Raw genomic sequence first — 17,440 nt, forward strand, 5'->3', positions numbered from 1 at the left:
TACATAAACCTATGGGAAAAAAATGATACATATACAATAAAGTAATGTGATTCTAGTCATTTACAAACATTTCATGATGAGTAAAAATCTTTAAGAGTAAAATTATAAAAAAATGATTTAGAATAAAAGTAATGTGATTAAGTGTAATTTAGTTAAATGTGATTAAAAAATAATTGAATAACTATGTACCGTAAAAGATTGATATTAATGAAGAATAAAATTAAAATTTATTTCTATGTATCATTCTTGTCCTCAACGTTTTCGTCCTATTTAAGTCCCCTAACGTTTTAAAATCGTCTCAATTTTGTTCTGCCGTCAATTTTGAAACGTTAGGAATTTAAATAGGACGATTCAAATCTTAGGGACAACTTTGAGACTTACCCCAAACGTTGGAGACAAAACGATATTTACTCTTAAAAAAATAATTAATTTTTATTTAAAAGACCGATTTCTATATAAACAAATCGATTTTTCCAAAAAAAAATTAATTAAAAACCAATTTTCACAAATAAAATTTGGTTTTAATTTTGATTAACTGGTTAAAAATTAATTTTTAAAATTTGATTTTAGTTAACTAATTTTTAATAATATGAATATAATTTTTAAAATTATTTTATTAAATTAGTTAGCCAAAATTTGATTATAATTTTTTATCTCATTGACAATATTTTGGATTTTAAATGTACTGCAATATGAGCCATCTTCATCTTGGAGTCTCTTCCTCTTGTCAGCGTATCCACAAGTTCAATCCACCACTTCCATAGCTCAAGAACTTGATTTCTAGGTATTAAGCTGGCCACGGATGATTTATTCCATATAGCTTTCGATTCTGGACAAAATACAAGGGCGTGAAGAAATTATTCCGGTGGAGTGGAGCAACGCGGACATATCGAGTCAGCGTGAGGTATGCGTTTATGGATCTTCTCCTTCATCGCTAGTCCATTATGTATCACTTTCCATATGAAGACTTTGATTTTTGATTGGCATATAAGCTTCCAAATTGCTTTCCATATTCCATTTTTACTTAAATTGTTCATGTAGGAATTCGATAGAGGGGTGGAAGAAATGATATGCAAGTTCATGGCTAGTTTTCACAGAGTACACTCCAGAGTTATTGTAAATCCATACCAGTAAGTGTTCTTCTCCTTCAATGTTTGTTTGGGAAATTTTCATTTATTTTTTTCAGATCGCATGAACTCGTTTCATCCATCAGTTGCCTCATCCAAAACTTACTGGTTTCATTCTTTAGAACACTGAAAGGAGGTTCGTCACCAAACCAAGAATCATCCTACCATTTCACTTAGCCATGTTTTGAAATTCTTCATTCCATGCCTTTTTTAAGTATCTTTCATCCCTCCAAGAGACTCTCATGCCTAGGAAAGCTTGTTCCCCTTCATTGCATAAAGAAGAGGTGAGCCTGAAGTATTCGTTTTTAAAGATTTTGTAGAATAGAGAATGAGGCTTGATTAATAATCTCCATCCCTGCTTTACTAATATTGCCAGATTGAAAACCTTTAGATCTTTGAAACCTAAGCCGCCTACAAACTTTTCTCTGCTCAACGTATCCCATCTAATCTAGTGCATCTTTCTTTCACTCTACCTTTAACCCCATCAAAAATTCATCACCAGTCTATGTAGCTCATCAATTACAGACCCAGGAAATTTAAACAACTAAGAGTGTATATAAGAATAGAAGTGCCCACCATCTTGATCAGTATTTCTTTTCCAATGACTAACAAAAGATTTCTCTTCCAATGGTTGAGCTTTTTGCTGACTTTGCCTTTTACATAAGCAAGCGTCTCATACTTCGATCTATTAACCATAGAGGACAGCCCCAAATACTTATCCTGAGTACTCCCATTCAGAATTTCAAGTAGATCAGCTAGCTCTGCGGAGTATTTTTATTAAAAAAAATAATTAATTTATTAGTTATAAAAATCAAATCAGGCCGGTTCAACCGAATTAATTGAGAATTGGTCACATGGTTGATTTGATTGACCTCCAAAATCTTCTAATAAAAAATCAGTCAGAGAACCGGTCGAACCGACAATTAACCTCTTCTCTCATCCGAGCTCTATCTCTTTGTCTTCATCGACAGTTCCCATTCTTTCGTCACCATCACTTCCCTTCCTCCCTTTGTGACGGTAAACACTGTTGCTTGAAATTATTTTTTGTTTATTTTGTAATTTGTACTTTTGTTAATAATATTGAGTTGCTGATTTTCAGAATTTGTTAATACTTTTATTAATAATATTGGGATCTCATTGTTTGTGGCAGATATCATCATTTCCCTTCTCACCCAAGCTCTCTATCTTCAATTTATTTTTGCTTATTTAATTCTAAATTGTTGAGTTAGGTTTAATTGTAAGTTGGGTTTAATTTTGAGTTGTTGAGTTAATTATAATGATTTGAGAAAAGGACAAATAGGTCCCTGACCTTTTGCCCCGCGGATATTTTCGTCCCTGACCATTGAAAAATATTTTTAAGTCCCTGACCTTCACAAAACTTAGACGGATCAGTTCCTGACAGAGGCATTTGGACGGATCAGTCCCTGACGGAAGCATTTGGACGGAGGAATTGATCCGTCCAAGTTTTGTGAAGGTCAGGGACTTAAAAGTATTTTTTAATGGTCAAAGACAAAAATGTCCGCGGGACAAATAGATAAGTCAGGGACCTATTTATCCTTTTCTCTAATGATTTTGTTGATGTTTACTTATTCTGAGTTGCTGATTTTCTGAGATGATGTTGCTTATTACGGAGGATGAATGATGTTTTTGCTTATGGTTAAATTTTTTTGGTTATTTATTGAGCATTATGTTTGTCATTTACGTGCGATTTCATCTAATTTAGGTTTAAATTTTGATGTTTAAAGTCATTTATGAATTTTTATTGATAAATTATAAATAATTTATTAGGTAAAATTGTAAAATTTTAAATTGAGTAAAGGACAATTTTGTCGCTGACCTTTTTTTTCGCGGACATTTTCGTCCTCAAGCAATGGAAAATACATTAAAGCCCCTGACTGCTGAAAAACGTGGATATTTATGTCCTTCCGTTGAATTCAGCCGTTTGCACTGGACGGAAAAGGCTGAGTTGGCAGAGGTGGCGCTGAGGTGGCACGTAACGGAGGCCAGGTGGCATGGAGCATTTCGTAACAGGACATATAAGTCCCTGGAGACAGTGGAGACGAAAACAACGTCGTTTTTTGTATCCTCCCCCATTCTTTCAAATTTCTCTACCCTTTTCTTCTTCCTTCATCCTTCTTCCCTTCCATTCTTCTTCCTCGGCCCTGCCTCCATCACCGCCGCACAGCCGCGCCTCTGTCAGCCACCATCAACGCCGGCGACCTCCTCCTTCCTCTCTTTTCGCATCTTCTTCCCTTTCTCACCCCCTTACTCCCATTAGTCTCTCTCTCTTCTTATCCTCCTTCCACCCACCGTTCGTCTGCGACAACCTTCTCGGTGACCCACTACCGCCGCGCCACCGCCTCTCTGCAAAAATTAGTCTCAAATCTTGAGGGGTTAGGGTTTTCCTCCGCACGAACAATAATGAACAGTGTCGGATCGGGATCCTCGAACCTCTGCATAAATGACACTCTCACTGACGACGAGCTTCGTTCGATCCTGGCGAAGCTGGAGAGCGAGAAGGACAAGGAGATCTTCGGGTTGGTGTGTAAGAGGTGGCTCCGATTGCAGAGCACCGAAAGGAAGAAGCTTGCGGCGCGTGCAGGTCCACACAGGCTTCGCAGAATGGCTGATAGATTCACGCGCTTGCTCGAATCGAACCTTGCCCAGTCCGTTTCGTGGTCATTCTATCCCGGCGTCACCGATTCCGACCTCAACGTCATTGCCAATGGTTTCACATGCTTGAGGGTCCTCAATTTGCATAATTGTAAAGGTGAACTCTTTTTCCCTTTTTTCCCATGTTGTTTTTGTTTGTTTTGCCAAAAAACTGTTGAAATTGACCTTTAAGATGTTGTTTTTCTTCTGATGGGGAGTGAAAATTTCAATGAGATTCACATGGAATGTTTTTGACCTTTTCAGTTGGTGAAGGATGCAAGGGGTATTGCCGATCCAAATATGGGGTTTGCTTGCCAGTTGTTGCAGTGCCAAAAGAGGGTGCATGCAGTTGGATTGGTATGAAGTGTGATCCCATCATGGAAAGGGATGCCAGAGGTGCTGTTGGTCAGATTATTCGCTATGAGAAAGCGGAAGGACCCGTTAAAGTGAGTAGGGAATCTCATGAACCTGCTAACTTCTGGGAAGTATTCTCAAGGTTCTTGCCTTTGATGGATAAATCTTACAGTAAAGTAGAAAGTTTCAAATCAAGTGCTAAGGTTCAGCCTGGTGAGAGGAAAGTGGGCTCCTATGATGTTGATTATGAAGTTTTCCAAAAAGCTATTGTTGGAAGTTTTGTGCCACCATTTCCATCATCAGAGGATGAACATGAAACCCATCTTCCTGCAAGAGAGAGTAGTTGGAGTGCCTTAAGGCGTAAAGTTTCCTCTTCTCATATGGAGGAGATTGTCACAGCCCCTAAGTCATCCCTTCCAAGGGTTTATTCCGATTCCGTGTTGTGTATTCATTCAACAAAAACTTCATCTCCATCCTCATCATCTTCGCCCTCGTATATCTCTCCAGATTCTATTTCTTCGCCCTCGTATATCTCACCTTAGAAGAAGAATGGAAGGAAAAAGGGACGAAGGAAGAAGAAAAGGGCAGAGAAATTCGAAAGATTGGGGGAGGAGACGAAACGGCGTCGTTTTTGTCTCCAGGGACTTATATGTCCTGTTACAAAATGCTCCATGTCACCTGGCCTCCGTTACGTGCCACCTCAACGCCATCTCTGCCAGCTCAGCCTTTTCCGTCCAGTGCAAACGGCTGAATTTAACGGAAGGACATAAATGTCCACGTTTTTCAGAGATCAGTGGCTTTAATGTATTTTTCATTCCTTGAGGACGAAAATGTCCGCAAAAAAAAAAAGTCAGGAACGAAAATGTCCTTTACTCTTTTAAATTTTATTAGGTTAAAATTATTGAATTTAAATATTTAAAATCATAAGTTGAATTCAACTTATTTAATATTTAATTAAACTGGTTAAACTTTGATTAAACTTCAATCGAACTATTGAACTAATGAACCAGTTACCTTACTGGTTTATTGACCGATCCGGTTCTCGCAACCTTATTTTAAGAATAAATGACCATTTGTACCTATAAAAGATGAAAACGCTGACAGATGTACCCACATTAATCGAAATTAAACTTGTACCTACGCAAGATGTTCTCCGTTCTCCGTGTGACAAAAGTACTCTGTTTTTAGAGGATTGAAGTGCCACGTAAGGTACTTTTGTCACACGGAGAGCATCTTGCGTGGGCACAAGTTTAGTTTCGATCTAGTGTGGGTACATATGTCAGCATTTTCATTTTTTATAAGTACAAACGGTCATTTATTAACTAATTGTTCACCAAGTCTCCTGTATATATCTAGAATAAGCAGTAAATTGTTGCAACTTTGTTGCAAAATAACTGTCTGCAAATAAAATATAATTGATGAATAGACATCTAGTGTTCCGCCGAAATTCCTGTTCTCTCTTGTGGAATAGATACAAAAAAGGGTGGCTACTCCAATGAAAATTTAATGATTGTTATCATGTGAAGATACATCATTTTGACTATTAGATGATAGATTGTAGGGTTTGATTTTTATTTGAAGTAAAAGTGTTACTTTTATTTAAAGTGTTGCTAAACAAATAAGTTACATTTTTTAAACAATGATCATCATAAAAAGATGTTTTTGGCATTTTCATAAGAGTAGTTGCCACAAAAAAGACCCTTTGCACATATTAAGTATTGGTTTGGGCGCCATTAAATTCATACAAAAAAATTATCTTTTTTTAATAAAAAAAATTATTTTTTATTTTTTAATGTATTTGACTAAAAATACTAAAAAAAATAAAAAAAAAATATTTTTGTGAGAAATTACCATTAATAAAAAGATCTTTTTTTAAAAAAAAAATATTTATCACATAATAAATAAATAAAAAAATACTTTTTATCTTATTTTACCCAAACATTGATAAATAAAAAAAATTTTTATATAAAATATCCAAATATAAATTACTTTTGTAAAAAATCTTTTAAAAAATTATTATTTAAAAAAAAACTTTTTCAAAAATTACGTCCAAACATGTCCGAATGTCCGAAGAAAAAGAAGGGGAAGAAGGAATCTCCTTAATGAAACCCTCTAGTTGGCTTAAAAAAAAAAAAAAAAAAAGTGAACTTTCCACAATAATAAAATAAGAGATAATAGATACACGCTTCTTCATCCACTCTATCCATCTAGCACAGAACTCCAATTTCTCCAATAAAAACCATATAAAACTCTACTCTATCGGATCGTGTGCCTTACTCATGTTTCAGTGCTAAATCATTATGAACAAAAATTTTAGAGATAATTTTATAAAAAAATCGTGGCTAGACTAATAAACCTTATCTGAGACATTGTCATGGCGTTATTCACTTTGGGGATTAATAGATTTATATATGATAGAAACTTTTGAAAATTTTATTACCTCCAAAAAAAACTGTTGGCGGCTCTACATACTCATCTCCTGAGACTGCCTCAAGATTAAACAATGCCTTCTTAATCTCTTCATCAATAATCAGCCTTGGTAATCCCCTGTGTGTCGGCTGAGATCTTCCTTCTTGTACTTCTTAATGCCTTGGTTGGATCAATAGGATTGTCTATTAAGAATAGGTTCTCAAAGTATCTTTGAGCTCTAGCCCCAGTAGTGAGGAGTAATACACCATTGTCTATCCTCATCTTCTAATTTCCAAATTTTATTCCTTTTGTTTCTTGCTTGATGCTTGAAACGAAAGAACCCTGTATTTTGATCCCCCAAAATTGTTCCTCCATAGTATAGGCTTCAGTCAACTGATTTTCCAGCCGCAACATCTCCTCTTTCTCTTGCACATTCGGCCATTCTTTCATGATTGAGAGTGTTTCCTCCAACAATATCTCCAACTGTTCCTTTCTAATTTCCTTCTTCCTAAGAGAAGATATGTTGGAATAATCCAACAAATGATTAAACACTAATATTTAGAAAGAGACAATTATAGTGTACACTAATCTAGGACATTATTAGTTCCACGCTTCCACTTATCATGGATCAACATAAGGAGGAAAGGAACAAGGTTTTATAATTAAATTCATTACTTCCCAAATTAAATACATTTATTCCAAAACTTTGCGAAAAAAATTAAAACCCAACACCTAAATTAATATAACAGTGCTATTCGATATCATTTCTTCTTTGTGAAAAAAAATACATAATCGGATGTTGATGGCAATTCTCATGTCTTCATCAAAATTACACACACCCGAAAACCCCCATAAGAAAAAGGAAGAAATGAAACAACGCAAGAATAAAATAACAGCGGAAGGGAATAATTAACTCCTACAGAGTAGTAATAATTATACACCATACAAATAACAATACCAAAAATTATAAAAAAAACCGGTTCACCATTACCCGATCCAAATCGGTCCAAACAAACACCGGTTTGGTTCGCGTCCTGAATGAACGGATCAGAGCGAAGCTAAGCACCGGGTGCAGCATCTTTGACCTTACTCTGCAAGTAGCCACCGTATTCTCTAGCGTAGTCCTTGACGTGGGTGGCCGTATCGTAGATCCGGATCCGGGCGTAATCGACCCGGTCGGAACCGGGCGGGTGCATTCCCCGGAAGTAACGGTACATCCAAGACACGGCGGCGACGAGAACGATCCCGAATCCGCACATGGATAAGAAGGCGGCGGTTATGAGAAGAAATAGGGTTCCGATTGGGACCCAAACAGGGCTGGAGATGATTATCAAGGGGGAGAAGAAAATCATGGCGATTACGGTTCCGGTGACGGTTAGGCCGGTGAGGAGGAGCAAGATTGAACCGGTGATGAGAAGGGTTAAGAGGCCGGCGAGCTGGGTGGAGTTGGGAGTGTGATCTTGGAGCCTTCGGAGGAACACATGGTGCGGTGATAGCGGTGTTTGGAAGGTGGGTCTGTCTGCCATGGTTATTGAGAATGATGGTGAAGGAATGAGAGAGAAGAGTGGTATTGTTGTGTTGTGTTGTGTTGTGTAAAGAGAGAGAGAGAGTGAGAAAGACAAGTGTGAGAGAGAAGGTGGTATTTTGGTGACATGCAAGAAGGGTACGTGGAACGGTCGAAGTGGGGTTTCTTTCTTGCACTTTTCGGTGGGGGTGGATGGGGATCTCGTTTCCTTGCCTCGAATTAGGACTGTTTCTTTTCCTTTTTTTTAACTCATTTATTTCTCTGCCTAACAAATTTGTTAATTTGGACATGATTTTTAAAAAATATTTATATACTATTTTGTATCTGTCGATATTGTGGCATTAGGAGAGATTTGTATGAATAAGGGGTGTGGCAGCCAGAAATTGTTAGCGAAGCTTGCGTGTTTGTTTTAATGAAAACGCTGATATAAAATTTTGGTCTGCACCTCCTAACTATGCAGCAAATCTCAATCCCATCACATTTTAGAGTTTATCTCCATTTTATAAATTATATAAAAACAAAAAAATTAGTGTACTGGTTATGTTATTATTTATTAAATATTTATACTCTATTTTTATCAATAAATATAAATAATAGTGGTAGGCAAACAAATTTTATCCCTTATATTCTTAACTAAATTTTGTTTTTTTTTTTTTTTCTCTGATCTCTTCCTATTTTATTTTTTGTATAAATGATAGTACATAGTAGTAGGCAATGCCCTTATTAGGGATTTAACTTCAAAAATCAAGTTATGTTTCTTTTTTTCCCCTTAAAAGTGGACCACTTTCGATGAGCATGTTAAGGTTCATTTTGGATAAACAATTTAATTAAATTTTTTTTTAAAAAAAAATTTAAAAAATAAATATTTATATTAAAAATAACATATAAATAAAAATAAATGGTCAAAACGATCTCTAAAAGATCACGCGATCTCTAATTTAATTTTTGAAAAAAAAAGTTTAAATTAAATTCAACCCTAGAAGATTTTTAGTTAGTCAAGTTAGTCCTTTCGTCAATTCTTTCGCTAACACCGTTAACAAAAGCTAACATGGCACGAGGGCTAAACCAAAAAAGTTTTACTTTGGCATGAAAAACAATCTTTTGGCACAACCATGTGAAACAATGTATAATATCTCCATCAATAAATTTACTTGTATGATATTGTTTAGATAATACTCTTAAAGAATATAAATGCTAATTTTTCTTGTATGCTATTATTAATGAATTGAACTTTTTTTTTTTGTTGTCAAAACTCTTGTAATCAAATAATGTACATTATAGAATTGTTTGTCATTTTGAATTTAGGCTAAGTTTTATCTTTATTCCTTTGTAGATGGAAGGACCTCCCATCATCAGGTGCATGTTCTACTAGTAAAGTTGGTCATAACAAGAGAACTTGTAAAAAGAAAAAATAGATGGAGGGAAAGGAATAAGCAAGGCAAATGCAGCTGCAAGCCTGCAACTTGTAACTATTGCCGCCCCTCCATTTGATGCTGCCCCTGCTGCTCTAAGTACTGAACCACATCACTCACTCCCTCCACCATCCGCAGCCGAGCAAAACGCTCCAACTGAGTTTGTGCTTAACCAGATAGATGCCTATCCATCAACACAACACACACGAAACTCACAACAGGTTACATTTGTAACTTGAAAAAATTAAATGTTGTTGTTTATATTTGTAACTGAAATTGTTTTTAAATGTTAGATGAAATTCTTGTTGAAATTATGAAGAAAATTGTGCAAAGCCCGCAAAACTAGAAGTTGTCAAGGGAAGAGCCAGAGGAAATGCCTCCCCCCAAATTGTTGCAACATCAACAGCTTCTTTTTCTATTGAAATTATTAGGAAAAACTAGGTCTGTCACTGCCAAAAGACTTGTAGACTATATGACTTTTGTTCTTACTCTAGGATTCAAACCTTTTAAAAAAAAGGATAAACCTACTTAATGTTGATTTCTAAACATTATGTAATTAGGACTAGTGATATATTTTTTTGTATAAGACTTTTTTATTGCCATTAAAAATATTGTGGTTGGTTTCATTGTTAAATCCATTTTTTTGGTTTAGGCTTTTGATTAAGTTAATATAGTTAACTTTTTGGATATCAATTAGATAATTATGATCAAACAATATTGCTGTTTCAGTTTTAATATATGAAAATATTTAGTTTATCTACATATCATTGTAATCTTGTATAATTAGGTAAAATTGTGTAATGTGTTAACTGATTTCATAAAATGTTAATTTCAACCCCTACTTTTAAGTTTAATTAATCAGGTTACAATTTAAAGGATAATCTTGCTAAAATTAAATTTAAAAAAACAAGTTGTTCAATTCATTGCTAATTGAATACAATAGGACATATCAATTCGTTCTTGTTCATTACACATTACATGCCTAAGAACAAATTAATAGCACTATCACTTGAAAATACAAAATGTGCAAATTAATCCCACAACTAAAATTACAATTATCAATCCAATGAACATAGAGGTCATTAGCATTTTTGCAAATTTGACTTCTGCTTCCAAACTTCTCATTCTCCATGCAATGTATACTTTCTATTCATCATGATTGCTCTCTACTTCTGCATCTTCATTTTTTTCATCATATTCATTTTCATCAACTTACTTGAAGAAGTTGCAATGGCTGCCATTCTGCAGAAATTTAAGAAATCTTATGATTGAAAACCCTCACAACTAGTAAGAATATTAAAGATAAAGGAATTCATGAGAACAACTCACCCGGTATCTTGGATATGTATGGAACAATCTATCTGAGTTTTCTAAAGTTCCAGATTTCTCAATCAACTTCTTCAACCCACAATGACATATAAAGTCTTTATTTTTCCTCTTTCTTCGCATAAACGAATTAGACCCATAGTTACCAACTGAGTGACAAGAGATCCCTCTATGACGACCTCTGTTTTCACCACCCATCATGCCGGTGACCTCCAATATTGGTTTCTGAACCTCTGCAACTTAACTCCAACATAAGGGGACATATATGCACTATGATGGGATTAGGGTTTATTAGTTAGGGATTAATTTGACGAAATTTCGTAAAGTAGTCGTACTGACAGACAACTGAGATGGATAGGGGTGTGCTGACATGGATCCTAATGTGCCACGTTAGCTTCCGTTAACGCCATTAGCAAGAGAAGTGATGGAAGGATTAACGTGACTAAATAAAAATCTTTCGGAGATGAATTTGATTAAAACAATTTTTTGGAGACCAAATTGGAGATCGCCTGATCTTTCAGGAACCATTTTAACCATTTACTCATACAAATAAGTTATTTTATATTTAGTTTTTTAATCCTAAAAATATTTATTTTAAAAGTGATAAAAAAAATCTTTTTTATTATATAAGAAGCTATTTTTTTTAACTTTTTTATAAATACTTAAATAACTTTTTAAAAAATTATAATTTGGTTTTAAAAATTATACTAAATATTAATACTATAATTTTTAATAAGTTAAAAATTAAAAAGAAATTACTTATGGACCTATCCAAACTACTTGGAATGTAATTTGGTTTGTTAAGAGTTGTATAAGCCAAGTTGCCTTGAAGTTATTCCTGTTCTGATATTGACAGGTTCATAAGTGAAAAAATAAAAAATAATTGTTGCTTGCGACAAGGTGCTTGTTGAACGTGTTTCTTTCAAGGTTAAGTTACTAGCAGAATTCAACTGTACAAAATAATACATTACACTAATACATACAACAATAAGTTTTCAAAACATTCTTTGGTCCCAAATCAAGATATAATCTAAAAGTGACAATGTTTATTTTTGCTTCTTGTCAGAACTAGCAGGGCTGTTATCTGTTGCAGCAGCAGATGTTGCTGCAAGTTCCATCAACCTCTCATAATCTATCTCGGTCGACTTGAACTTGAACTTGATGCCAGCCTGAATCCACGACTTGATACACAGAATAGCTTGCGCGCTATCATGTGCGAGACAGAACCTTTGCTTCTCAATTTCGTCGCCCTTGCCGCAGAAGAGTTCTTCAGGCACAACCGAAGTTGCTTGCACAGCAAGGAAATCTCTAGCCATAACGGATAGCCGAGGATATCTTGTGCTATTAACCTTCCACCACTCCAAGACATCTGTTGGTATCGGGGCTGGAGCCTCCGCCAGGTACTGTGTAAGCTCGTCTGTGGCAGAGTTCATGCTTGCTCGGCGTTTCTTGCGAGCTATTTCCTCCGCAAAAGAGACGCTTCCTCCATCTTCCGTTTCTTGTGCATTGTAACCAGAACTCATGGATGGAAAATGACTGGTAGAATAGTTTCTCATGAAGTGTGTTCTCGCTTCATCCAGAAAATTTTCCGAGGTTAAACCCTCTGGGATCAGCTCTCCCTTGATTCTAGGATCTAGGATCGCCGTCATATATGTAAATATGTTAGAAACCTGACTAATATAATTTTTGGCTTTTTCTGTCATTCCTTCTGCAGCAGATTTTAGCCATTCCGGGCTGTGTCGCGATTCGCTGGACGTAGCACTTGTTTCTAATATATGATCCATGAAGAAAAGGACAAGCCCCACTGTTGGAACCTTAGTGGTGCATATGTTGTTTGTGGTCTTGTAGAATGGTTCAAGATACTGATGCATGATGTTAACCAAACTCTTGTCCGCGGAGCTCAGAAGCATTCTGCTATCTAGAATTTCATCATATTTACCGATAACATCTCCCATTGATTTACCTGCCTGCAAAATAAAAACAACAAAGATTGGTTTACACTTTTCCATCAGGTTTAGTTTTGAAGCCATCCATCATATTTCACAACATTGATTCAAACATTTTTAAATTTAAATCAGATGCCGCAAACAGATCAAGATTAACACAGGCAAATTCATTTAAAGCGGTTATAAAATATAACATGGTACCTTGCACACAAGATCAAGCATCTGGTAGTTTCCACTCCACCTTGTCGTAAAATCAAGAGGAAATTTCCAAGAACCTTCTTGATATGCTGCCGTCAGTTGAACAAAATCTTCAGAGATCACTGATGAAGCATTTAACTCCATTACAAACTCGCGGATCTTAGAAATGGCTTTTTTTGCAGATTTCAATCCATCGTCTATTATTGAATTCAAAGTTCGAGCAGCACATGGAATATAACAGAATGGCCCTATTTTCTGACCATCCAAGTTCTCTTTCAATGTATGGCAGGCCTGCATTGCACCTTGACTGTTATCATGGGTGCAGGACATGATTCTGTTTTCAATATTGTAGAATTTAAGAACCTTTATAAGCGATCGATAAATCTCTGCACCACCACATGGATAGGGTATGTACAAGATATCAAGAAGCAGTTTCTGGAAACACCAGTTTTCATCAATCCAATGACATGTTACACTCATATAGAAGATCTGTTCAAAAGAAGTCCAAAAATCAAGAGTAATGGAGAACTTGGAAGAAATATGTTCTAACATCGCTTTCACATCTTCCTTCATGCTTCTAAAAACTTCTCCCAGCACATTCTTGTACTTGTCACCTGACCAGAGCTGTATAGATGGATTTAGAAACTTGTAGGAATTTACAAGCCATTTCTCTTCCAGAGTTGAAGGAGGGAGAGAAGCTAAAACGAGCCACCGAATCAGCAACCAGTTTAGATGATCATAATCCACCCGGTTTGCTTTTACTTGAGGCTGAGACTGAGGCTGAGGCTGAGGCTGAGACTGAGGCTGAGGTTGAGGTTGAGGCTGAGTTTGAGGCTGAGACTTCTTGGCCACAGCCGTGGGCCGGGGTGCTGCATTATTGACAGCCTCTCCCGTTGACTTATCATAACCTGGATGGCGATTAGCAAGATGCCGTCCCAAATTGCCTTCATGAATAAAGGATATTTTAGTGAATGTATATATGAAAAAAGCGAAGCATATTTATGAAATATTGAAATCAAAAGCTTGAGATATTTAAACAACAAAGTTTCATAAGCATTTATCAGGTTTCAAAGCTATATGCCCATGAGGATTATGGTCAACTTAAGCTGCAATTAAAGACTATCTAAAGAAGAAATAAAAATACATTGGGGGACAGAAATCTATTTAGAGAAAGAGACATTCAAATATCTACATCTCAGAACAAATTTTCACTTTCTCTTTCTCCACAAAAGGTGGTGAAGACAGTTCACCTGTGGCAGTTGCAATAGAATAACTCTGTCCACAAAACTTGCATTTTCGAGTCTTCCCATCGGTGGCTGTCTCAAAGAACTTCAAAAAAACCGATGTCATTGTTTTCTTTCTTGGTTTCTGTGGATTAACAGGAACTGACTTATCTGAAGAACTCAGGTCAATGTTAACTGGATCCATGTTTGAAATGAGAGCCACATCCATCATTGGTTTTTGGTCGCCTACTCAAAACAAAAGAGAAGAAGGAATTCAGAGTCATACAAAATGCATCCTCAAGAAATTGATAGGATGTTGAAAAACAAGACTCAAACTGAGACATCATTTAACAACTAAAGTATGCCGAAGTGAAAAACCACTTCCCTTTCTTTGATTTCACATAGCATGTTATGCTAATTCAAAGTAGCTCAAACTGTAGTTCACAGATTTAATTGGAAAAAGGTGATCAAAGTCCACAATGTACAAGTAAATCCCTCAACAACAACCATTTAACTAAAGCATCACTTTTTCCCGCTATTTGAAAAAGGAACCATGATCATGCATTACACGAAGCTAAAATCCAATAATGTACAGAGTCTTCCAAAAGAAAATGTAAGAGGCTAAAAAACAGAAAACACAGTGGATATTGAGTAGGTACCTTTATAAGTTTTGTAGTGGTTGTTATTATCACCCCACTCCATGTAACTAACACCAACTGTCACCTGCCTAAAAATTCCGCACAAAAAATAGTCAGAAAAAAGGAAGATTTTTTGTTCTCCTTTAGGTATTTCAACGACCCAAAAAAAAAAAAAAAACAAAGTAAAATAAGCATGAAAAGGCAAAGAGGGAATTGGGTATACCGGAGAGGGGGAATTCATGAGAACCCAAGTCTCAAAATTCAATTTTTTTTTGTTCTTTTAAAGCAGAATTTGGTTGCTACGATGAAGAGAGAGAAAGATGAACGGAAGCTGAGGAAGATCGGCGTGGGATCTGAGCCGAGAGTGAGAGAGAGATATGAATGTTAGAGGCGCGTCGGCGTAGAGATTGAAGCTGCTGCAGATCTGAGAGTGTTGTGTTTCGCTGTTTTTGACGGCTTCGCTCAAACCACAAAGAAAGAAGGGAGTGAAACAACGCAAACCCAATTGCTCTTTTCTAAATTTTCTTTCTATAGACAAAGCAAAGAGGGTAAAGTAGTAATTAAACCAACTTTCTCCCACTCACTGAGTCATTCGCTCAGTTTGGCTCTACGCCTCTACCCAGTGGCTTGGTTCTGCACGTCATAAACACATGTGACTTCACTCACTCACTCATTAATGGGCCTTCTTCGTTATTCCTTAGCCCATATATAGCCCACTATGTTTTTCCCTTAATTCACTTTCTGTTTTCTCCCCACCTCTAATTTCACATTGGACCCAAAGTAAAATAAATCATCCTCATAAGAATTAAGATACATGTTTTTTTTTCCCTTAAGAGAGTTTAAAAGTTTTAGTTCTAAAAGTCAGGAGATGGTTACATTAATATCCCTAATATTGTTTAATGTTTCGACAATTTGGTAATTATTATGTAATTAATAATAACCTTAAAAAGCCAAGAAGCAATAGCTTAAATGACATAATCTCTCCATATTCAATTAAGAAGTTGCAGGTTCAAGTCTCCATATCTTCAGTAAAAAAAAAAAAAACCTTAAAAAGTTAATAGATGTAATATAATATAATGTCATATAATTAGTTGATAATATTTTCTTATTGAGGTGTTAATTTGGACTAATGAAAGTAATTAGGCTTGGACTGGGAGTGAATTTTAACTCCGCTGCTCGACACAAACTAGTAGTAAGGAATATCTATAAGGGACTTTGGTACTAAATTCAGTATCAAAAATATTCGTACACTAAAATTAGTTATTAATATATTTGTGTATAAATATATATGTGATTTAATTTATTTTTAATATATATTTATATTCTAGTATGTATTTTATACTGGTGGCTGATTTTGGTATACACATAGCATAGTCCATTAAGTATAAAACTATGATATGTGTAACTTGGTTTTAGATAGGACTGGTAATGGATAGGGTAGACTAAGGTTTGGACTCTATCTTAATTATATTTGTGGGTTGAAAATTTTTTTAAAACTCTACCCTACCTTATCTACGGGTTGAGAAATTCTCAATCCTAATCCTATCTGCACTCTAAAGTTCTAAATCCTATCCTACTCGCAGAAAAATCAAATTTTTTTAAGCAAATATAAAATTCAATCATTCCAAATTTTATACATATTAATAAAATAGAAAATAAAAAACTAAATTCAAATTAAAATTAAAAATAATAAAGTCTTAAAAAAATCCAATATAAAGTTACAAATAACATAATTATCAAGTTCTTCAGAAATGACACTTGGATGTTAAAATTTTTGAATGATATATGAATTTTATTTTTATTTTATGTTAACTTTATAAATATACAAATGTTTTAAATTTTTAATTTAACTAACTAATTTAGTGGTTACTCACTTACACTAAGTTATTGAAAGAAGTTGTAGACTCAACTCTCACCTCTTTCACTATATGTATGATTTTTAAAATATATATGATATATTAGGGGTGCGAATAGGGTATAATAGGATACACTTTGAACCATTCTTTACCCTACTTGCAGCGAACTATTCTCTACTCTACTTGCAGCGGATCGAGTAGTCTACCTTATTTAAACGGGTTGGATACTCGCAGATAGAGTATGTATTGCTAGCCCTAGTTTTAATGTAGGTGGACTTCACCTTCGGTAAGCAAAATTCTCTTGTTGGTAGGAGCCCTTTTTTTTATTTTCAATGGATTAGACTAGGGACGGACCTAGAAATCTAATAATGAAAGGGACAAAAATTAAAATCTTGTATAATCAAATATAATGTTATAATTATAATTAATTTTTTAATTAAAAAATTAATAAATACTTATCAAATAAAAGAATTATCTCAGCCTTTATAATTTTTTTCATAATTTTTTATGATTTTATATCTAACAAAATAAAAAAGTATTTATTTTTAAATATTTTATTAATTAATTTACTTTAGTAAGTATTTATGTGCCAGCGAGTTAAATTTTTATATTTTATACCATTGTAAAATATGACATAAAATAATATAAATGAATTTCACTAATAATTTTGTTGTGTGAATTTAAAATATACTAAAATATTTTTATATAACAATAGTGGTAAAAAATAATAAAAAAATAATAAAAAAATAACTAAATTGCCAATTAAAAAAAACA

The 17,440-nt window shown here is 34.7% G+C and overlaps 3 protein-coding genes across 8 annotated transcripts; 1 reads left to right on the forward strand and 2 right to left on the reverse strand.

The window, feature by feature from the left end:
• The first annotated feature begins 691 nt into the window (after positions 1–691).
• Positions 692–5,859, forward strand: LOC107630402 (uncharacterized). 6 transcript variants are annotated; one of them, XM_088508406.1, is made up of 4 exons: positions 692–904; positions 1,042–1,130; positions 1,250–3,897; positions 4,044–5,859. In XM_088508406.1, exons 3-4 carry the CDS (start codon positions 3,549–3,551, stop codon positions 4,673–4,675), a joined length of 981 nt encoding a protein of 326 aa, XP_088364532.1. In that variant the 5' UTR covers positions 692–904; positions 1,042–1,130; positions 1,250–3,548; the 3' UTR covers positions 4,676–5,859. The 6 variants fall into 6 exon arrangements, with proteins under 6 accessions (XP_088364532.1, XP_088364533.1, XP_088364534.1 ...); XM_088508407.1 differs by having other exon boundaries at positions 2,278–3,897; XM_088508408.1 differs by having other exon boundaries at positions 1,053–1,130.
• Positions 5,860–7,429: 1,570 nt separating this feature from the next.
• Positions 7,430–8,282, reverse strand: LOC107630401 (Oleosin family protein). Its single transcript, XM_016333511.3, has one exon. It carries the CDS (start codon positions 8,066–8,068, stop codon positions 7,601–7,603), a length of 468 nt encoding a protein of 155 aa, XP_016188997.1. The 5' UTR covers positions 8,069–8,282; the 3' UTR covers positions 7,430–7,600.
• Positions 8,283–11,709: 3,427 nt separating this feature from the next.
• Positions 11,710–15,432, reverse strand: LOC107630400 (BED zinc finger and hAT dimerization domain-containing protein). Its single transcript, XM_016333510.3, has 5 exons — positions 15,034–15,432; positions 14,832–14,899; positions 14,200–14,418; positions 12,953–13,893; positions 11,710–12,772 (listed from the first exon to the last, which is right to left on the reverse strand). The coding sequence occupies exons 2-5, from the start codon at positions 14,872–14,874 to the stop codon at positions 11,852–11,854; spliced, it is 2,124 nt and encodes a 707-aa protein (XP_016188996.1). The 5' UTR covers positions 14,875–14,899; positions 15,034–15,432; the 3' UTR covers positions 11,710–11,851.
• Positions 15,433–17,440: the final 2,008 nt, after the last annotated feature.

Source organism: Arachis ipaensis, chromosome B3 (genome assembly GCF_059453495.1).
Source record: "Arachis ipaensis isolate K30076 ecotype BB chromosome B3, ASM5945349v1, whole genome shotgun sequence".
NCBI lineage: Eukaryota > Viridiplantae > Streptophyta > Magnoliopsida > Fabales > Fabaceae > Arachis > Arachis ipaensis.

Coding starts and splice junctions, on each gene's coding strand:
- LOC107630400 (XM_016333510.3), bottom strand. CDS start 14,874: ATGGAGTGGGGTGATAATAACAACCACTACAAAACTTATAAAG. Junction 14,419..14,831: donor CCACTACAAAACTTATAAAG/GTACCTACTCAA, acceptor TGTTTTGAGTAG/GCGACCAAAAACCAATGATG. Junction 13,894..14,199: donor TTCTATTGCAACTGCCACAG/GTGAACTGTCTT, acceptor TTATTCATGAAG/GCAATTTGGGACGGCATCTT.
- LOC107630401 (XM_016333511.3), bottom strand. CDS start 8,068: ATGGCAGACAGACCCACCTTCCAAACACCGCTATCACCGCACCATGTG.
- LOC107630402 (XM_088508404.1), top strand. CDS start 3,549: ATGAACAGTGTCGGATCGGGATCCTCGAACCTCTGCATAAATGACACT. Junction 3,898..4,043: donor CAATTTGCATAATTGTAAAG/GTGAACTCTTTT, acceptor TGACCTTTTCAG/TTGGTGAAGGATGCAAGGGG.